This window comes from Micromys minutus (assembly GCF_963924665.1).
Source record: "Micromys minutus genome assembly, chromosome: 2".
Taxonomy (NCBI): domain Eukaryota; kingdom Metazoa; phylum Chordata; class Mammalia; order Rodentia; family Muridae; genus Micromys; species Micromys minutus.
The window spans coordinates 31,399,600-31,423,000 of NC_137971.1; the positions used below are offsets into that span (position 1 = coordinate 31,399,600).

The 23,401-nt window shown below is 42.0% G+C and overlaps 1 protein-coding gene across 1 annotated transcript in view; it reads left to right on the top strand.

Moving 5' to 3' along the window:
* GLIS3 (GLIS family zinc finger 3) overlaps positions 1-23,401 on the top strand; it is a gene marked incomplete at both ends in the record, with an annotated part of 400,740 nt that overhangs the window by 369,164 nt on the left and 8,175 nt on the right. The window contains one exon of the mRNA XM_080912067.1: positions 13,615-13,790. Within this exon, the coding sequence (XP_080768193.1) occupies positions 13,615-13,790 (176 nt within the window). The remainder of the gene's footprint in view (positions 1-13,614; positions 13,791-23,401) is intronic.

The window sequence follows — 23,401 nt, forward strand, 5'->3', positions numbered from 1 at the left end:
ATACATCTTCGCTCTGTTTGCCTGGGAAATCCCCCAGTAAAAACTTCAGCAGTTTTCTTAACGGAAACAGGTGGATCACACTTTGTGATTTTAGTGGGACCCTGGCATCGTTTCCTGCTTTGCAGGCATTGATTCATCATTTACTTAGCTCTAGCTCATTAATAAAATGGGCTGAGTCACTGTCAGAAGTTAAAAAGGGCTCACTGCAGCTGCCCATCTAACATCAGGTTCTTTCATCCTAACCATCATAAAATAAATGTAGGTTTTCTCAACTTGATGAGAGACTATTTTTATTTCTAAATACTGACTGAATGACACATAATTTCAAGCATTTGAGAGGTGCCACAACCTGTCCTCTGATGTTGATTTGAACTTCTTATGGGAAGTGGTGTTTTTACTGTGTTGTGTTGGATAATCTGCCTGTACCTTATGTCTATACAGTGGCTTCCCTTCAGGAGAACTCAGTGTCTCTGGAAATGTTAAATCATTGGGCTTTGTAGTGTGACTGTTAAAACAACAAATACAAAAGTACTTACAGGTGGCCATTTTGAACTAGAGAAATCTCAGTTACCCCAGGGATAAGCCCACCTAAGTTTTGGTCACTCATTCAAGAGAACATAAGCAGTCTCTCTTCCTTCTGAAGGCCACAGACATGGCACAATCTATAGTATCAGTGACAGGGACATGGGCTCTCCACAATCGAGGAGCTTATAAAAGCTTTCCTGAGCCCCATTTCTGAGACTTCTGAGACATGGAAGATGAAAGGAAAAGAGGATTATTTTTCTTTTTTTTTTAAACTTTATTTTAAAAAACAAAGATAAAATTTTTTTAAAAACATTTTTGCATAAATGTATAAAATACAATTGTGTCAGTGCTTGGCTTTTTTTTTTTTCTTTCTTTTTTTAAGGTTTGATACTCTGCATTAAGGTCTTACTAGTTACAATGAACAAAAGTACATGTAAAACAGGATGTAACCCAGAATTAGTCAACGTTTTCTTGGTGTGTAAGGATTGAGCATGACTTTTTTGTTTTGTTTTTTTTTTTTTGTTGTTGTTGTTGTTGTTTTCTTTTCTTTTTTTCTTGAACTTCACACAGTCTGTGAGTTGTTTCTGGGGCAGTCCGAGCCTCTGGGGTTAGCATCCCACTATCAGTGACTGCATGTTATGTCTGTTCTTTTGTGACTGGGTTATCTCACTCAGGATGATATTCTCTAGATGCAGCCATTTTCTTAAGAATTTGGTTAAGTCATTGTTTCTGATAGCTGAGTAGTACTCCATTGTGTAAATGTACCACAATTTTTGTATCCATTCATCTACTGAAGGACATCTGGGTTCTTTCCAGCTTCTGGCTATTATAAATAGAGCTGCTATGAACATTGTGGTGCATGTATCTTTGTTGTACATTGGAGTGTCTCTGGGGTATATGCCCAGAAGTGGAATAGCTGGATCTTCAGGTAGTACTATGTCCAATTTTCTGAGGAATCACCAGACTGATTTCCAAAGTGGTTGTATCAGTTTACAACCCCACCAACAGTGGAGAAGTGTCGCCAGCATGGATTATTTTTCTTTACAGAATGTATAGACTGGAACAAGAAGTAAGACCAGAAAAAATATTAGGAATCATTGTTTTGGAAAATCTAGTCAAATCGCCTTTTACTAAATAAAGCCTGCCAGTTTCTCGAGTCCCTGTTGAGTACTAGAAACCTAGGGCTTGTATGTCTCTGACTGTCCAAAGGGAATGCTTATAGGGACCATACTCTAACTCACCACTGAAGACTTGGTTCCATCTGCCTGGATGCTGACGGTAAGAGAGTCACCATTTCTCTTCACTGTTTTCTCAGTTAGTAAAGCTCTCCGTTCCAGACAAACTGACCTGTTCATTCTTCTCATTTAGCTAGCTTGTTGCTGTGCCTTAACTCAGCCTGACTATTCTATGCAGCCTTCAGTGCTTAGCTTGGTTCTCAACTTAGAAACCTCCCCCTCTCTTGGGTCAGAGGCACATACCCTGGGGAACTCTTTGGATTTTAAGATCTGTTTCATAGATCTACCAGCTAGAGCAGAGTTTGATTTGGGAGGTGAAGCTTATAAACCCGGTTTGCCTATAAGCTTCAGCGTCATGCTCTGAGTTCAATGCTATGTACTTAGGAAACTTTAACAAGGGATGGAGAGCATTGAGGGGCATGTCTAGGGAACAATATCCCACTGCCCCATGGAGGGTTCCCATTCTCTTTGGTTTTTTGTTGTTGTTGTTGCTGTTGTTTTTTTTTTTTTTGTTTGTTTGTTTCTTTGTTTGTTTGTTTTTGGAGTTCTTTGGTCAGAAGGATGGTGTTCTTGATTTTAGAGTGATCCTGCAATCTTCTACCTCCTGCATACTTTGATACAGTCCCTAGGTGCCAGTTCACCACACATTTAGGCACACACACATTGCTAAGAGGTGTGGTGCTTTCCTGTGGTCTGCATGTGTAGCTTCAGAATACCTCTCAACTAGGCCTGTTGCTTTCCTAGTCCTGCTCCTGAGCAAATAGTTATCTTGTTGTCTTCATCTACAAGACTCTTCGTAGCCCTTCTGTCTTCTAAATGTTTTAGTGTGTGTTTAGTACACATAAAAATGTAACAAGATGTTAAAGCTTATCAGGATCTGTCTTGGGCCTGAGGGTTCTTTGGTCCAGGAGTCCGTCACTGGGCTGGTAGTTAGAAAGTGTGAGATACAGTAGGCATTGAATACACCATGGGGGCCAACCAAGCCAATAGACCATGATAAGTTACAAGGCTAGAGAAATGGTAGTGCAGTGTCTTTGGAGGTACAGAGCAAGAATATCTATTCTCAAAATAAGGGTAGAAGCAATATTGCCCCTGAAATTCAATGGTCTGTAGGCAGCAAGGGTGTTGTGCAGATGTTGAGAGGAACAATTACAGGCATGACTATGGCAGAGCATGTAACTGAGCGTTAGCCAGAATTGGCCACATTAAGGAGTTTGAGTTTATTGTCTGGCCAGTAGGAAACCATGGTGACTGTAGCATTCATCCTGAACGTGCCTGATCTTTACCTACAGAGAACACTGAATATTTTCCAAAAGAAATGAAAAGGAAGAGGAAAGTGCTTCATTTGGTCCTCAGTCAGAAAAAAAAAAAAAGCTATTTTTTGAAACTTCTAGGCTGTGGAGTTGATGTTATTTTACTTTCTAGTACAACTTGAAAGGATCACTTTGCTCTTTGCCATTCCGAGCATGTATGCTACATAGTTATGGCCTTTTGTATTTTTGAAGAGTCCCTAACTGTCAAAAAAAAATGAAAATTATCTCTATGTTAGAGAGAGTAACAAAGGTCTGGGTCGCATAAGCACTTGTTGGCCTTGCTTGTCTATGATATTGAAGGAGAGTTGACTCCTGCCGTGAGTTCCCCACATGACTGTGTACATCCTCACTTAACTACAGTTCACCCAGTGTTCATCACTGCGTGACCCCTGACGCGTAGGGCAGATACTTTGTCATCTACACAGACACCTTCCTAACCTAGAGGGCAACAAATAAACAGAAACAATAACTAGCATCCATCAATCTTGATTCTCATAATTATGTGGCACAAAAGTGAGTACCATAGCAGTAACAGTAGGCTGTACAATTGGATGATGAAGATTCCAGCATCTGAGAGTTATAGTAGAAGTCAAGATATTATTTCCAGTTAGCATCTCCGGAGGATATCTGATGCTTTCTAGAAAGCTGAGATCCATGGGCATTTGAGATTAAGAGAAGAGTCTAAAATCTCCCTCCTCTCCCAATATGGCCATATGTGTGCATGTACTCTCTCTCTCTCTCTCTCTCTCTCTCTCTCTCTCTCTCTCTCTCTCTCTCTCTCTCTCTCTCTCTCTCTCTCTCTCTCTCTCTGAGAATTCCTGAACAGTCATAAATATATGAATGAATAGATTGAGCAAAACCCATTGCTAGACTGGCTTTGTAATCTTTCCTGACCTATTTCTGATTCAGATTTTCATCAAACTCTCAGACTTTATATTTCCTTGTAATCAAGAGCTGAACCCTATCTCTATCTTTAACTTACCATTAAAAACCTAAAAAGCCTAGGACTCACCTCTGATCTTTTCCCTTGTTCTTTCACATCTAATTGACCTATTGTCAGTGGGCTTCAGGCTTGATCGGCACCGTTCTTCTGATCTATTCTGGGTTCCCACCTGACCTGCCGTCTCAAGTACAGCAGCACTGTTCTCTCTGTGACTTTGCCTTCCACAGCAGTCCTCCAACCATCTCATCAGCCTTTGCTCTGTGCCTCAAGACTCTGGGCCTTCTTTAAAATCATTTGCTCTTCTCTACACCCTCCTGAATCACACCAAGATGTGATGGTCCTCTGTGTTAAGACTCCAGACAAGTGTCCTTCCATTGCTACCCTTGTTTAATAGGCTGAAACCTTACCAGCCTCTGCGCTGTTCCTAGAAAGGACTGCCTTATCTTGCCTTCAGGCCTTTGCATCTTCTGATCCTGAGACACTAGATCATCATGGTGATACTTGGCATGAAGGTGCCTTTCTTTGCAGTGTCTGCTTAAACTGTGTCATTTTAGAGTCATATCTTTGGTGAGCCTTGTTAGTTTATTTGAGAGGGAGAGTTGGTTGGTTGGTTGGTTGGTTGGTTGGTTGGTTGGTTGGTTGGTTGGTTGGTTGGTGATGAACTTTTATTTACCTCTGGCTGGTCTAGAACTTGATTGGTAAATCAAGCCTCAGGCTAATAGTGATTTTCCTCCTCTGCCTCCCATGCACTGGAATTACAGGTATGAGCCTGGATGTTGGTCCAAGAGAAGCGTCTGCACTCCAGCTTCACTGTGTTGCTTGACTGTGCACTGTTTCCTTGCATCAGCACTCCATTATACTAGGTCTCTCTGAGAGGAGAAACTGTGTGAAGCGCCCTCTCCCCACCCTAAGCCCTCCATGCTTCTAGGGAGATCTGTGGAATTGCCCAAGGAGGGTGGAGGTGAGGAGAGGAGCTCCACAGTGATGATGGCTTTACTGTTTCCGGACAAGTTAACAATAACCTGAGCACGTGGTTTCTGTCTGTCCTGCCACTTCCTCCTTTGGGTCATTTCAGTCCCTGCTCCCTTCCAGTCCCAATACTTGTACACATCGGGCTATTTTTTATGTTTTTTTCTAATTTCTGAAACATACTATTTTGTCATTTTAGCTTAAACATAAGCACATATCAAAATCAAGTATTAAGATGTTGACAAAAGTTACTATTTTTTTAAATGCTAATGAGGTCACTTGGACTCTAGAAGCACAAGTCAGCCATCTTTATTTTGTTCCCACATTCCAAACAAATCTACCTCCTGTTAAGGCCAAGATGATGTTTTCTTAGTCCCCTGGGATTTTCTGTAAGGAAAGAGAGTCATAACTGTAAAGAAAGATGGCTTGAAGTAAGATAGAATTTTCTTTTTTGCTACCCCTACTTTAACACACAAAGCAACAGAAGTATGGTACTGTTGCTAGGCTGTGGTGTTATTCAGACTTGTATTATGCAGAGCTTTAATCTCCGGGGTGAGACTCAGCAGTCTTCCAGCCTAAGTTAGTGTTCACATAGTGCTAAATTCTTCCTCTCTGATGTGGAACAGGTCGCTCTGGAGAGAGCCTCCATTTCCTGCTCTGGCAATGTGATCTAGATGCATGAAGTCATTTTTCTCCCTAAGTGAAAGCATTGGCTGCTTAGACTCCCCATCTTTTTGCCATCAAGGGGTTAACTGTTTCTTGGTCAGGAAGAAGACTATCAAGGTGAATAGACACTAAGACCAATGTTTTTTAGGTGAGGGTTTGGTTTTGTTTTGTTGCTTTTGTTTTTCTGAAAGAAAAAAAGCCTTTGTGCACTTTTCTGTGTAGTTAGAAGTAAGAAGAATAAAAATTCACATTTTAGTCAACCCCAGAGCAAATGGTTAGGGACATTAGATATATATTTTCTTTTAGAATAGATGTTTCCTTCAAAAAACAGAAACAAATGCAGTATCCAATGAGGTATTCAATTGAATAAATGGCTCATCTACCTGGGGCCAGGAATTGACACCAAATGGGGAGGAACTCAGTCTCTGGAAGCAATGGGATGTTCTACCAAATAGTTCTTTGGTAACAGTGACCAGCATTTGCTAAGTACTGCCTTGTCTTTTGCTGGGTAAGGGTGCTCCAGATGCAAATTAAAATAAATGGCCAAGGAGTTACTCTTTGTCCACCCTTTTATTGATTGATTGATTGATTGATTGATTGATTGATTGAGGCCTTTGAAACTGACTTCTCCAGTTCTCCAGTTCAATCTGTAGTTAGTACTGAGCCTCACTTTCAAGAGAAGGTAGTAAATTCTCCTTCATAGTTACTTGATATTTCAAGGATGGAAAGAAACTACATCCAAACAGCACATGTCAATATCTCAGATAGTTTCTTAAGATCCTAAGATCGTACTGACTATGTAGTCTCATTTAGCACTGGCTTGCAAATGCATCTAGCCATAGCTTGCAGATGTCACATTTAAATTTGATCTCAAAGTTGCATAGAGTTTAAAGAAACTGTTTACATTTTGAAGCCATATGTGGAAAGGTTTAGGATAATCTGTCTGGGCTACACCTGCCTTTCTGATGTTTAGAAAAAGCTAGGTTTTTTTTGTTTTGTTTTGTTTTTTGTTTGTTTGTTTGTTTGTTTTGTCTAGCATTCTCATTATAGACTCTTCTGGATGATACTCTGTCATCATGCATTTTGTCAGAAAACACATCGAACACAGCTGCCATGCTAAACAGAGGACACTTCCCTAGCTATCGGGCAGTGAGTTAACCCACAGCAACCTAGGAAGAGTCACATCAGCGCAGAAATGTCCTTTTCAGAACATATCTTTAAATCAAATGTCCAAGACGACCTAGACAGAATTTTCTTTTGGTTAGTACTCCTTTGAAAAGAAAACTTGGCAGTTAGACGACTTTCTTTTCTTTCCCTTCACAAGAGATTCTGAAAGAGAAAAAGTGACTGAGTCACAGCCAGTCCTGGTGTCCAGATATTTCAGAAATCTCAGCTCCTTTTTCTGCATTGTGCTTATATACTGTAGATCACTTTCCCTCCATTTTCTTTTCCACAAAAGAAAATGGCAATATCCTTGGTATCATTTCAGAGTTTGTCAGAATTATACACTTATATAATTGTATATAAATTTTAGATGATAATATATATAAAATTCTTAGCCTTTGTCACTGAAGAGTTCCTTGACTTTACAGCTTGTTCTCTGTACTCAGGTGGAATAACTCTCCTGCAGGTCACATTGGCTGTTCCATTTTCACAAATGCTCACTCTTTAATAAACACATTTGAATCGCCATTTAAAGCTCTATGATGATTTTGCCCACAGTCCTCAGAGCATGTTCCCCTGAGGCACGGAGATCATTTTTAAGTCTTGAGCTCCTCTGGTTTGGTGAATTGTTTGCAGTAATTATTGACCCAGCTGTTTATGAGGAGACAGAAGCTCCACTCCTTTCCAGGGCACCGATTTTGCTCTTTGACTGAAGATCAACTCCTCGGATGGACACGCAGCTCTTGGCCAGCATTGGTCCTGCCCAGATGGACGGTTTTGCAATTACCCAGACCTCTCAGCAGCCATTTCTTCATTACTAAAAGCTGCCCCCAATTGTCCCAGAAGCCACATTCAATCTGCAGTTCCCCCAGTAACGTGCTGTGATTCATTTGGGGACAAATCTGGATTGAACTGAGTCCAAGTGTCTCTTTTGTGAGACAGAAGGGAAGTATAAGTAGATACTATAGTCACCCAGATGAATCAGCCAGGAATTCATGAAGTGATTCATAAATCGTTATAAAGACCACTAAAGTCTACTAAAATGGAGAGCTGTCTGGCTATACAAAGTGTGGTATTATTATTGGGCTGTTTTTTTTAAGATGCTAAGTCAGATGTGAAATCCTTAAAACTGTGCTTTTCTTTTTAGGTTTTGAAAAGGATTTCTCCCTCACACCCCAGCAGTGAACCAACAGCAAGCCATTTTTCATTGATTAGTTTTCAGAGATGAATTTAAAAAAAAAACCATAGATGATATTCTATAATTAATTAAAAAAAAAGTCCTTGCACAGATCCACTATAGGCCAGTTTGTATCCATTAATTCTGCTCCCAAGCAGCAAATCAATAATATTTTTGTGTAAGTGCAATGAAACGAGCTGTTCACACTTGTTTTCTTCTTTAGTAGGTTTTTAGCTCTAGTGTAAGACAAAGAAGACAAAGCTAGCCCCACTGGCTCGTTTGACTCCCAGGAGACAAGTGTTGTGACCTTCTATAAGATAGTGCCCCGTGTGGAATCAGTTGCCATGGTAGGGAAGTACCTTCACTATTCCTGACTTCCTTTACTCTCCTCCACAAAGGTTCCAGATCCCCTCCACCTGGAATGGTCCATGATGGTACTAATATTAAGTCAGTACCAAAATATCAGACTCTGGGAGACCCCAAGACTCACTGTTGCTTGAACTAGAAACTGAACCAGAAAAGTCTGTGTCTGTTTCCATACTGGAATTGTCAAGACAAAAAGGGTTTCCTGGGATATCATCTTTGTTCTCAGCCTTCCCTATGTGTTCTAATGTAACACCAGGACCATAATTTCAGGCAGTCCTCGGGCTCTGGCTCACCGAAAGCACATGTTGGGCAAGCCCTACATCTTTGGTTCTCAACCTTCCTAATGCTGTGACCCTTTAATACAGTTCCTCGTGATGTGGCCCCTAACCTTAAAACTATTTCATGGCAATTTTGTAACTGTAATTTTGCTGCTGTCATATTATGTTATGTAATGTTCTGCATCCGTTATGTATCATACTGTAAGTATCTGTTTTCCAATGGCCTTAGATGACCCCAAAGGGGGTCATGACCCACCTGTTGAGAACTGCTACCCTACATGGCCACGCTTTATATCAGTCATCTATTCCCTAAGCATGCACAGATCACCTGAACGTTGTCAGACATTCCTAGTCATAAGTTCCTTGATATCCCTGATTTCCAGATGCAAACATCTGCACAATGTATCATAACTACTGTTGTTGTTTTCTCTGACCCATTCGCTTGCTAATGCAGTACTGTTTTTTTCTTGGTCTTCGATATACTTGCTTTCACTAAGTTCCAGACATGCAGAGAAACGGGTCTTCAGTGGCCCCACCATGTGCTTACACCAGCTGTACACTCAGTTAACCTGTGCCTAGTTTATATCTCATGAATGAAAAAAAATCAGAATTGTCTCATACTTTGCAATTCTGAGGGAAATTGGACTATCTTTGTCTTACATTTGCTATAGAAGCTGGGAGAATTAGAGGATCTATTCAGACTTACTTTCTAGTAAGAGAGAGAGCCAGAGTCTAAGCTTGTGTGCTCTTGACCCATCTGTTTTACTACATCCCCTGTCTCTCCATCCCTTCCTGGTTCCTGTATATGAACTGACTGTGCTTGACCCACTTGGGACCTTCTGTCTTGTGATAATCTAGGACTCAGTGCTCCATCTTAAGGAAGGGTGAGCTCTTTGTGCTGGCCTGCTTACTGCCACATGGGAGCCTAATGTTAATGGAAGTAGGGCAGAGAAGGCAGGAAAGGGAGGTCCTGAAAGGAAGGAAAGTGGCCAAGTGATCAGCTGTTTCCTGAGGTGTGCATAAATGAGCTTTTACAAGAACCTTTGAAGTGCCCCTTCTGCAAAAACTATCATTTACGAGGATTCAAAGCCTCCTCCTCTTAGCAAACCATTGCTCATTATAAGGTCACACCAACTCCCCTCCAAGGGAGTGGAAACGGTTGACTCAGTTCTGGTTTACTTTTGTGTGTTCTGTTTCTGGTAAGTGGGGGTTTTTTTTCCTGCTAGTCTGTGATGTGCCTGTTTATACAGTAGTCATCTCCTTTGAGGTCCTAAGAAAAGCATAAGCAGAGACACTAGCAGCCAGACTGGAAGGAAATCTCTGAAGTGACCACTGTGGATCCTCAGTTGGTATACAAAAGATCTTTCCTGTTCCTCTTGGATACAGTGTAACACAGAGTTAGCATGGTGCTGCCTTGACCTGACATGTTTAAGTGATGAAATTCTCTGTAGAAGAAGAAATTACAAATCACTATAATCTGTCATTGGCATTGAGTTTTTTCTTTTAAGAAACATTTTCTGCATCATCATCATTATCATCATCAATTGTCACATCAAAATACTCAGAACATACTTACTTTGATCCAGGCCAAGGCTCGGGCTTGGAAAATAGCTGCAGCCATTTAGAAGAGAAGCTAGGGAGGTCTCCCTTTCCTGCAGCTCAAAAGCTTCTGGGATCCTTCCTAAGCCTCTGTTGTTTTTTTCTTGCATGTAGTGGTCTAAAACTGCTGGGTCTCTTGAATTCCGTGGATTCTTGAGTCAAACTGGAACCCTCATCTCTAACTGTAGGGTTCTGTCTTCACCTTCGACCTCCTCTTATGCATCAACCTCTGATCTCAGTCAGCTGTCCTCCTCAGCCATGAGTAAGTTAGCAGCAAACTGAGTACATACAAATTCACAGAGAGGCTATAGTTGTTTCGAACATACTACATAGTGTTTTTATGCAGAAGTAAAGCTGATTCTAAAAATTCATGAAAGAAAGTAACAAATTGTTTTTTAACTGATTCTTATACATGTGTATAAATAGAATCTGTGCTTTAAAGCATATTCCTGTTTATGTAGAGATTTCTTGTGCTAGAATTGTAAGCTATTGATTGTTGCTTATTTCCTTATTCTTGGCAGTTACCTGAAAAGAATACAAGAACTTCTCATCAGAAGAAAAAGTACTTTCTCTATATATGCAATAATTAAGACTTCTGTAATATTTTTAAGTCAAACACTACTTTATGAAGACTTACTTCACTTAGAAGAACTTGTATTTAATGTTTTATTAATATTTTATGTGAGATGAGATCCTTGTCTTCACATGCATTACCTCCATTCTGTGTAATCTCATCAATGTGAAAAATACAGAGGACACCTCTGACTTAGCAAAGAGCAAGTGGAAGTTGAGAGGAAGGCATAATATTTTACTGTCCTGGGTCATGAAAGAATGCTAAAACCTTGGTATATGCCTACCACAGTTTTCCCTTTATTTAACCCTTATCAATGTATTGAATAATATGTAATAGCCAAAAAAATATAGCCAGAAACTTGTATGAATAGGTGAGAATAATTTGGAATGCACACATAATTATATAACAGCATGCACATCCAGAATCTATATCTAGAGTAATATAATCTATGCTACAGATGTCAAAATATTTTAATAAGTTATACTCTTGTATCTCTGTAGTCTCCGTTTCCTAGTTAGTGATAATAATTAACTTTGATCACACCAGTGCAAATGATGAAATCATTAGAGCTTTACTGTGAAGAAAAAACCTTGGCCTCTGTATTCTTTGCCCATCACCATTTCTACTCCATACTAATCCATCTCATGTGAGTCACATGTGTCATGCTGCTTGGGGTAGGTTATGTCCTCAGATTGTACCGAGTTTCCCAGATCATCCCAACTTGTCTGTCCCCTCATCACTTTGCTCCTTCGGTCACAGACAAACAGAAGATGGCATAAGTACCGCAAGAGAAGACCAGGGGCCACCAGCTTATATCCGTGTGTCTTATATTCTCAAGTAAAGAAGTAAAACAAGCAAGCTGAAGGGGCTCAATTACTTTGTCTCCCAAAGTTAAAATATTGGTGTGATTGTGTGCTGATGATATAGGTCACCTTGCTATTCAAATCCCTTCTCCCATCAACCAGAGGACCAGAAGAACAGGACCATTTACGATTGGGTGTCATTGTGGACTCCATCTCTTCAAACTCTGTGATTTCACAATTTCTCATTCCTCTCCTACAAGCTCAGAGCTACTTCGGAGACACAATAAGGACATGTTCCCCTGAAAATAGCCTCCATATGGGGAATCCTGGCTTGTGTGCTTTACTAGATGTTCTCAGGGAAGTGCCAGGATTTGTTTGCTGTGTTTTCTCTCAGGGCCACTCAGCATTGCCTTTCAGGATAATCCCAATTAAGAGGATGTGCTTAGAAAAGTGCATTTTCACCAGCATAGGATATGCAGCTGCTGTTCTCCTTCCCTAGAATAAAAACTTCCATGAGCAGTTGATAGGATCTGATCACATCTGATTTGCTGAGATACTCTGACCTCTTTGCTTCGAATCCCCTATCTTCCTCTTAGTTCCTGTGCAGCCTTCTTAGATAGTCTCATATTTCACGAATGAAACGCAAAGTGAATGCGGCCTTTTCTCCCATAGTCTCTGAACCCCTTAATGTAAATGTCGAAGCTATGCTTTATGAGATGCATTGCTTCAGGACCTTTAGAATCAACTATGTAAATGTGTCTAATGTGCCTTCCCCTTTTCTCAGCTATGTCCTTACACAAGAGCCCAGACTTGTGGAATCAGTTGTTCCTATAAAGTAAGTGATGTCGCTAATGGTGACCTGTATATGCTATAGTTGAAAATGAAGCTTTTCTTCCTCACAGTATAAATAGGAACTAATCAAATGTTTTCGTGTTGACAAACTTTGGACAGATTACATGTTTCATTGCTAGTATACTTTTATCCAGAATTATGTTGCAGCGTATTCTCGTGGCATTGAAAGACCCTTGCCTCTGTCTCTACCGTATCACTGTCCCATGCTGAGCCAACAAAGTAAGCATCTTGTTAATTTGTCTATGGACAGTTCCAACTGCAAGGCCGTTCTCTCAAGTCTACTGTCCTTCGTTAGACAGTAAACACCATTGTAAATCTCGTGACTCAGAACGTGACCGTCTTCCCTTACAGTGAGAAGATAAATATACAGTTGTCCAATGTTCCTTGGTGATTTTTCCTTGTTTAAATACCAGTATATCTCCTTTCAGAAACCAGTACTCTGAGGCTGTGGCTGGGGACAGCGCTCGATGGTGGAGTGCTTACCTAGCGAATGCAAGGCATTGCAGTCAACAAAACCAAAAGACCCAGCAATCTTGTGATTGTTACACGTTATTACAAAAATGCCACAGTGCATTCCCTCTACACCATCAGGAATGCTCTTTGCCCAACACAGAACCAAAGCCGACCTCTCAGGTCCTGTGTTTCAGGGTGTATTTGACCTTTGAGGTTTAAGTTGGTTTATTCTTGGCAAGAGAAAATGCATTGTTTAAGGAGACTCCAGTTAAAGGGGTCATAATAAGGACCCGTAACACTTCTTGGACCTCAGATATGCCTTACAAAACAAAATGTTTATGAGCTAAGTGTAAATGACTCAGAAACATATGAATCGAATTTCCTCTAAAATGTGAACCGGTTTTAAAATTAGCAAGGAAAGGGCCTGGCAAAAGATGTGCTTTGAATTTCACAAAACCCAGAGGATTTGAAATGTAGTTTAAGAAGCTTGACAAACCCAAACTGTGACTAAGGTTTTCTTTGTTGGTGTCTTTTCTTCCCTCTGTGTGTCAGAGAAGCACTCCGTGGTTGGACAGGAGAGAGGAGGGTTAGGAAGGGCTTTTGAAATAGCATATTGTCAAATTTGTGCAGGGCCAACGTGGGGACTTAGAAGGCTTTGAAGAGTTGGTCATGCTGCATGTTGTAATCTTTTTCCCAGGTTTGCACCTCCGACTCCATCTCCTCACCACATCAGCCCAGGAAGAGTTCCAGCTCCTTCCTCACTGCTACAGAGAGCACAGGCTCCTCACAGCCAGCAGCCAGCAGGCTCCATCCTGAAGCCCTACCAGCCAGAAACCAACTCTTCTTTTCAGTCAAACGGCATCCATGTCCACGGTAAGCAGGAGCTGGCAGGCCCTTGGAGTCTGGAAAAGCCATGTTTTGTTGTTGCTTTCAGTCAGGTGCCCTAGGGACCAGATGTGCGTTCTCAGCTGTTCTGTTTTACATCAGACTTAAGATGAAATTCCATAGTAGTTTTCTCAGCTGACCTGACTGTGACACCTACAGTTGCCAGACCAACGCAGTCATTCATGTTCCAGTGTTGTGACACCTCAAGAGTAGCCTGTAGCAATATCATCCTGCTCCTGAATGATCAGAAGACTTCAGAAGGAAGCCCCTGGAATATCACTGTCCATGTCTGCTGGCTTCATCCATAAGCCAGGTCAAAGCTTTCCCTGGTTCCCTGTGTGACACCTCCCCTGCCCCCGAACTTCATGCTTCACATTTGTGCTTCTCTGGTAGAACTTTCATTCTTTCTAACCTGTAGCTCATCTGAACAAAGCATGTCATCTTTAGTGACATATAACCTAGTTTCTGAGGCCAGAGTTGTCTGACCTGTCATCATATCTCTTAGGGAACCCAACACAATTCTTCATGTCTCAGGGAGAAAAGAACATAAGGAAAGAGAAATCACAGTGGCTCACATTCTGTGTCAGTCTTAGGTTCAGAAAGGACCATGCTTGAGGGCCGAGTCTGCTTTCAGTTTCTTTTCTTTAATCAAGCACCTTTTTCCTGTTCAAGCACATACCCTAGTGGACCTCCACAGAAAACTGAAATGCCAAGCCATACAGACCCTAACTGCCAAATGTTTTGCTTCCTGATGTCAGAATTCTACATAAGCAGAAATGATACTATACGTTTAGACTCCAGATGATTCTAGAAGTGAGTCATCCCCATCAATACCATATATTTATATGGGCTATTACTTGGAATTAATGGATGGTGTTCCAAGATAGTGTTTGCTCTGAGTATAAACAAGGTTCTTAGATGTTAGACTCCAACAGTATTGTATTAAATTTGATCAAGCGTTAAAACAAAGTCCTGAGCAGTAAGGAGGGGCAAGAAAATGCTAGAGTTCCTCTCTAGCAAGGGTACACATTGAGAAGCCAGGGTCACTGGCTCTGGGCCAAAACTCCTTCTGTTTCCCCCTTTTCCCTGCTTGTCCACAGTTTCCCAACAAAGCTTAGAGTTTTCAGTTTAGTGGTATTTTTTACTTTTCTCTGACAAACACCTTCTCAGACATTTATCACGTCAGGAAATGTTTTTTTAAGTTCCTGCTACAGGTGCACGGGGTGAGGTCTGTAAAAAAACGGGAAAAGAAGCTCTCTTCCCGGGCAGTCACGAAGTGTCTTCGATGGAGGGAGGAGACCCAAGGCTTCGATCTGGAAAGTGACTAGCACCTCTCTGGGAGGGAGGTTTGGCAGTATGTCCATGGCTCTGTTGAAGTCAAGGTCGTCACAGTAGGTCACCTCTATGAAACACAGTTTTAATGTCCGAATCTTAATGTGGCTGAAACCTGGGCATATTTCTCAGTCAGTGGCATCCTGTAGTGATACCAATCTCTCCTTCTGGTGCCATATAGACTAATTAAGCAATTCACAGTCATGGTCGGCTGTTTCATAGGTCCAGTCAAATGGAGTATATCCTGCTTTGCTTACAGCTGTGAAAAAATTTAAAAGTTCTTTAGAACGTTGCAACTCAACCTGTGTGTGAAAAAAATAAATAAAATAACCAGAGAGAAATTTAGCAAAAATGTCGATTATTTTTAATTGGCTGAGACTTGCCTCTGTGAACCTTATTTTGCAACGGAAATTTCCAAGAGGGTTATGAAGGAGGTCAGTTTGTATGGGAAACCTGTGGACTCTAACCTCTGTGTGCATGTGCAGGGTTTTATACCTGGGGTCACAGACTCTGAGGTGGACATCTCTGGACTCCCATGGGTCACTGTAGCGAGTGGCTGATAAGAGGAGCAACAGGCACAGGCTGGGCGTGGGCCTTAGTTCCTCGCTTCCTTCTCCTCCCCTTTCTTTATTAGGCTCTGAGAACAAGGATCATGTTTGTAGCTCCAGGCTAAGCACAGTACTCGATGCAAAATAAGCACTGGATAAGTAATTGGCACCTTCTCATTTGGCAAATCAATAATAAACCAAGAGGACTCAGAGAGCATTCTCTCTGTTAGTTTGTAAAAATACCCTCTCTCTATATTTCTCCTTTGAAAGGTAAACAATGAGTACATTTTCAGCTTGAAAATGTTGGGCTTTAGAAAAAGACAACTTCTACTTTCGTAACTGTTAGAAACTTCCATAGCCAGTGTGAAACAGATACTATCAGCCAGGATTAGGTCCAGGAAGCAGAGAGAATGAGAATTCATGGCTTGCTCCAGGAGAATAGCCAAGTAGCTACTGTGATGAGATTTCAAAGGAACTGCCCATGTCTTAGGCACCTGTGGAGGGTTAGGGACACATACGGTGAAGCCTGTTCCTTCTCTGAACAAGTTTCTGAGAGAGAGAAAAGTCTTCGAAACTTTTAGGTGCAAGCATTCCTTACCAACCAGTCCTTGGATAAGGACAAAATGTATATGCTGCTTTTTAAGGGAAAGTGGGCCTTCTTACCTGGGTCTATGTATGAGCTGAAGCTATCCCCCTTAGTGTCTCACATTTACTGGATGGAGTTGCATGTCTTCCTACTGACACGAACTCTGCCCTCTACTAAAACATTTTTTTAAGCCACAAATGGTGTCAGCATTCCTAACCCAGTGACCTCTGTGAGTCTGTGCCTCTGTTCATGGCTTCAAAGATCATCATGAACCCACCTGCTCTGTCAGACCTGCAGCAGGTGTAGAGGTCAGGGAGAGATGTCACTTCTGCATCTATTCAGATGGGAACTGAGACATAAGAATATGAAATTTCTGGGCACCACTCCCTTGGCAAGCTACGTGGGCTTATCGAGAGGTCTCTGTTTCCAAACTGAATTCGTCATCAGTGTGATTCCAGGTCAAAGGCGCACCAAATGGAACGGGAGTTTACAGCTGTCCTTGGGGATGCCATGGAACTCCTTAATGTGATTGTCTTATGTGAAACTTAGAAGGTCTGAATTCGGGGGGCTTTAGTATTGCTGATGAAGCAGCAGGAGGCGGTCCTCTGAGCCTTGTCAATCATCCACTAATTGATACTGAGCTTAGACATTATGTGCTTAACTTGTGTTTTTATTAGAGGTAAAGGGTACACCTTGTAAGGATTAACACCAACATCCTTTCATGTTTTCTCGCCAGGGTTTTATTGATTGAGCATTCACTCCATCTATTCAGATTGCCTTTATTCATAAAGAGGATAAGGTGTCCTTTCTTCTTAATGTTTGAATGTTGATAGAATTTTCTAGTCTCTGTTTGGGAGATATCTCTAAGGCAACTTCTCGGGACATTTGAGCTTTTCTTTTAGATGTCAACATAAGGACACTTTCCAATCATGTAAGCCTGTTCTTTTCTCTTGTTAGGAGAATTCTCTTGCCCAGGCAAGCTTCAGAATTTTGCCTGGATTAGTTGCCTGAGAGTTGATATTTGTACATTTTGTTATGGTGCTAATGGATAATTTCTTTTTAAATGCCCTATTCATTGCTCCTTGTTCACATGCCATGGGAATTTTTAGAAGAGCATTTTCACAGTCTTCCTGCTTCTGGACGCATCACGAAGAGGCCAAGGCCAGTCCATCGGGTGTTTGTTGGTCACTCTCTAAGTACTAGGCAACGAGAATGCCATTTAATGGCTGCCATACTGCAGTGCTTGAAAGGGGGAAGTAACGTGATGCATTGTAGGGAAGATATTCTCAGAGGGTTTGGAGCTTGAAGATGAATAATTCACAGGGCAGGTATGGGGTAATGCCATTCTCTCCTGGGGAGGGCACAAGAAAGGACATAAATGTCAGGGTGGAGCATGCAGGGAAGAGGGACACTGGGAGCTGGCATCCTGCAGGCTGCACAGGTTAAGCCCAAAGTAGAAAAGAGGGTTCGGGAGATCAAGGTGGGCTCAGAAAAGAGCAATGTATCACAGTGCAGTCACCCTGTGCAGAGGGTAGTCAAAGATAGGCAGAAAAATCAAGCTCCTCGCTATCAGAACTAGATGGCACTAGATTTCTCAAACAGGCGATTGGAAGGGGATTCTCATCTCTCCGATTCAGCTGGGAAATTGGAGGAATGATAGAGAATTCATGTGAATTATGTGTGTTCACAATTGTTCTGAAGAAAGGGGTGGAATCACAAAGAAGGAATGGAAGACACACAAAAATGGGTGCTGCAGCACATTGAAGCCCTCCCTGTGCTTTCTTAATAAAATTAGAGATGAGCACAACCCCTGGGGCTTCCTGCTCAAGAGAAGTGCACATAAGTGCCTCTGCCTCTCCCTTTCATACACTAGACACAGAGTTCCTGAGAGTATGTGTTCTACTGATTTGTGGTTTTCCCTCGTGAGTGTGTGTGTGTGTGTGTGTGTGTGTGAGAGAGAGAGAGAGAGAGAGAGAGAGAGAGAGAGAGAGAGAGAGAGAGAGAGAGAGAGAGAGAGAGGTGGGGGGGAGAACATGCCCATGTCTGTGTGAATCTGTGTAGTATATGGATGTGTTTCTGTTTCTGTGGGTGTGTGCATATGTGTTTGTGGGTACATGTGCACGTAGAAGCTAGAGGGTTACCTTTCACACTACCTTTTGAAACCGGGAGTTTCACAAGATCCAGTGCTCACAATTGGCTAGACTAGCCAGCTGATCATTTCTGGGGATCCAACCATTCTATACCCTATAACACATGTGATTACAGATGTGCACAGCAGCACCTGTATTTTAAAAATTTGGATACCAAGAATCCACATTTGGATCCTCATTATTTATTGCAAATATACTAAATGAGCTATGTACTCTGCCCATGTTTTGTGGATTTTTGATTACCACTCAGAAACCTACAGTCACACTGAATTGTCCACACAACTTCCTCTTGTATGGTGTGTTACCACTGGTTCCTGGATTGGAGTATGCTGGTCAGAACAGGTTTCCTGAAGACCCAGCTGTTTCACATAAGCCTTTGTACAGGATATGAGCTTCCATCCAGTGTTTATGTATAGTGGTATAGTAGCAATAGCTGGGCACAAGTCCACCCTTGTTATATGACAAGATGGCCTATGCAAGAGCATGCTGGGTAAAGAGATAGTTTAGTTGAGCCATTGTGTCCTCTTGTACCGTCTTCTACTTGGTTACCTTAAAGGGGGCGCTTCCCCATCATCATGGTCCCCTCAGGTATGCTGATGTTCTACATCTTATGTTCACTTCAGGAAGAGAAGGAGACAGAGAACAAATGTAGCCCAAGCTGGGTTCATGGGACACATGTGTGCACGAAAACACACACACTCGAGCACACACACACACACACACACACACACACACACACACACACACGAGCGCACACACACACACACACACACACACACACACACACACAGAGAGAGAGAGAGAGGAAATCTGCTTCACATTCTCTCCAGTGCTTTTCTAATCTGTAAAATGGGCAGTTCTTCCCTAGCTGGCACAGGGATATATTTATTCTGCCTCTTGTAAAACCATCACTATTTGAAGGGCCCTCCCCAGATTCTTGCCCATCCCTTACAACCTCCTGGGCACCTCTCAGGCTTCCTCTGCTCCTTCTTACCTTCCGCTCATTTGGAGTTTCCAGTTGCCAGCATCCCATCATCCATGGTCCAGTTATTTGGTTTCATTAGGAAAACACCATGAGGCTATTTAATGCCAGCACCGTAGCAGTGGGAAGTGGGGGCCTTTGCTTTTGGTCACAGCCCCTGGGGTTTATGAGCTGTCTTTTTCATAATTTAAAATATGCCCTGTCTGTGGGGGCCCCCCAAAAATGCAAGCCAGACAGTGTCCAGACAACGGTGGCATTTTCCTATCTCAGTATGAAGCTGTAAGCTTGTCAACCCAGTTCAGATTGAGTGCATGGGGAACAAAGGGTGTCCAGCAACCAACAGGCCTCAAAGAACAAAGCGCATTGTGAACAGATTGTTCTGACCAACGTATCTTTCCAGCCCTGGAAATCGCAGTACTTCTTGTAAATGAGAATTCTGTGGCAGGCAGGAGTTCGGGGCATCTCTCCTTCCCTGGCTGATTACTGACCGCAACTACACAGCAGCACTTTCTAAGAAGGGCTCTTTTGCGTTGCTGCCATGACTGATCTCATTGCCGGAAATTTAGAATGTGAAATCCTTAAAGGTTAACTTTCGGTGCATTTTTAAAAAGACAAGTAAACATACTCCCCCTTCATGGGCAAGTCGCAACTGCACGTGTGAGGTTGCAAAAGAATAAAGTCCAGAGATTGCATTGCTTAAGTTGAGTGTGAGCATGTCATAACTCTGAAATCCCAGGAAGACACACAAAAATGATTAGAAACCAAATGTCATCAACTTCCCTGAGAAACTTGCTACATCTCTAGAAAAGAAATGAGCTAGTGAGTCTCCTTAATGCTGTTCTGATGTTGCCAGCAACCGTAATCACAGGTCCTTTTCAGCATCAGCTCTGATATTAAGGCCTGTAGAGTACTAAGGATTGATAATTAGAGTCACAGGAATTCTTAATTACTCTGATATACTTAATTACTACACAGCTACTCCAAGCACAGTTTTACATAAGTAGTACTTGATAAATTCTGACAGCGTGCTAATTCTACAAAAACAAAAGTTAAATTTAGGTGTGTGGGGGGGGGCCCAGTCACCGTTTCAACATCACGGATTTGAAGGGGAAAGATGTAAGGTGGACATCTTGAGTAAGAAATGCCGCCTGACTGGCAGATTATAAAACCAAACAGGAGCCTTCATCTGTGACAAGAATACTTGAAGCACTGGCACACCCAAGTGTGTGTGAGCACACAACTGACCACATAGATTAAACCTACCAGATTACCATACTGTGTCTGGTCAGTAAGAATACTAGCATGACCAAATCACTAAATCCCATCAAGTTTGTACAAGGCAGAGAACATATCTTCCCATGGTCCTTTGTGTAGAGTAAATGCCTAACAGATGTTTTTAAATAAATGTGAATGAATAGGGAGAGAAGAGGAGGAGACTGGAAGAGATGGTCTTGGCAAACTTGTGCCTCAACAATCAACTTTTATGATCGTCAAACACATTCTGTGCGCCATCATCTTTTGAACTCCTGTTTATTAATAGGCCTTTCTAGATCTGCTTCTCCGGCACGTTCCTTTAATTCACGTACACGTATGCTTATATGTTTGCATCAGTACACCGACTCCTTACAGACTTTCTCAGGAAATGTTTCCGGAGAGAACTTTCTGGGCTACTGTGTCTACACTCTGGGAGTAGATGGTTGTCGCTATGGATGTCTTCCCAAGACTCGCAGGTTTGCATCTTAGCTGCAGATGTCGAACTCCTGTTGCTCACCAAGAGACATTATTTTAATGGCCATCAGTTTGTACAGCAGAGCTAGGTAGCTTGCTTTAATTTTTCCTTTACTTAGCAGCATGACAGAACATCTTTTCGTGTCACTGCTGATCACGAAGGGAAGTTTTAATAATAGGGAATCAGTGACAGAAAAGGTGACTTGGGCTCCTGTGTCTTTTCAGCTGCCTGCCTGCTCATGCCCCCGTCAGCCAAGCTGTGTCTTTTGTTTTTGTGTATGCATGTGTGTGTTTCTTAATTGGAAATTGAGTTTCAAGAATCTCAAAAGTTTATTGAAGAAAAGGAAATACCTAGAACTTTCCCCCAATTCCATTGGCTGTTGTGATGTATCCATCACAAAATTTAAAAGTGCCTGTGGTAAATGTTCTAGATAAAGTGGTTTTTCGTTATTTGGAGGAAGTAATAATAGGTTTTCAGAAGGAAATATCCTTCCTTATACAGAAACTCCTGAAATCTGGTCTCTTGTGAATAGTTTTGAAGAAGAAAATAAATATTTTCTTTCTTATAACTCTATTCTAAGGGCTCTGCTGAACCCCATAAGGAGGGACATGTCAATAGCAATCTGTGATACTTGAATTTTAACTGCCATTTTCTTTTGTATGCGTGATAAATAGTTTATAGTTTAGAAGAAAAACTGAAGAACTGTGGCTCACGATCCCTTAACATTGACAAATAGAAAGCGCACATCAGGGATCCGTGTGGTTTGCAGTGGGACAGGCTTAAGAGAGGAAGGTCTCTGTCAACTGTGGACTCATTCCCAAAGTGGCAGTGGGAAGATGTTGGCTAAGAGCAAAGGGTGGCACAGGGATGGCAGATGCCAGGTGGGTCATACTCACTGGCAGTCAGCACCCATGGGTTTTGAGAGTACACAGAGTCAAATTCTCTGGCAGCCAGTGGAAGACAATGAGGAGGATCCTGGGATACAGGGACATTTGTGAGGTTTCGGAAGGACTGTCACTCGCTTACCTCAGACCCACAGAGACAGTTTTCTGTGCTCTTTACTGTGAGCGAAGATTCCATCTTACACTGGATCAAAGCACTGGAGATTTTATATGCACAGATTGGGTTGCAGAGAAACAAGTCATCTAGTAGTAAAGCAGGTGTAATTTGGGGCTGTGTTTGCAGCTTGACAATAGGAATCTAAGTCACAGGATTATTAGAAAGACAGCAGTCAGAGAAGACTGTGCCTCATTCTGATAAGGTCCCATACTTTCACCGTGGCCAAAACCGACTCACCAAAAACACTAGAGGAAGGAGCCAGGCAAAGGCTCCACCTGATGCCTCCTGGTCATGCAATTCGAGGTCACTCTCAGCACTGAGGTCCAGCAGAAAACATGGTCTGGCTCAAGGAAAGAAGATGCCCCGCTGAAGAACTCTCTTTTCCCATTTCAAGTGGAATCCAGGCCCTTGGAATTATTGTGATCTCAAATGTTTTGAAAAATCATTCCATGCTGGTCTTAGAGCTTTCCAAATGACAAGTAAGATACCTCTCATTAAGTACTGGTTTCCATTCCATCCAGCATTCCTGCTTCACTGGGTCTTCCTTGGTGCCCAGGAGCATGTCAGTTATGGCTAAGTGGAGCTAGCACTTACAGCATCCACTTTGAGAAGCTCTGGCCTCATTCTCCATATGTCCCCTCACTATGCCTCGCATCCAGGACAGTTTCCATCTTTCTAGCTTCCTGTCCTGAGAGGTTCTATGCATACAACTTGGCCCAAGTGCTATAGAAATCAGAACGGCCTCTGTGGAAAGAGAAGCAAATTAATAAACCTTGATTTTTTTGACATCCTTCTGTTGTATTGCTGAAGGTCTGTGTGCCACTAAGTCAACAGTGTTTATGAGCCTTAGTAGAAGGAGCCTGGGCACACGTGGTCTGTGCTCTGACGCCAGCATTTCTCATGAACTAACTACATCAGCAAGTAGACCAAGATTCGAATCTTGATTCAGAAACTTGGTGATTCCGAAGGCCGGCATAAATTACTCTAATGTGGCTGTTTCTTTTTCAGTAAGCTGGGAACAATACAACTTACTTGAAACACTGTGGTCAGTATGAAGATTATATTGTAAAACCCCTAGGTTAGTGCTTGGCTCTGAAGCAAATGGATGGTATAGCACTAAGCAAAGTATTCTTTGGAAATTTCTGGGGCTGGAGAGAAGGCTCAGAGGTTAAGAGCACTGGTGGTTCTTCCAGAGGTCCTGAGTTCAATTCCC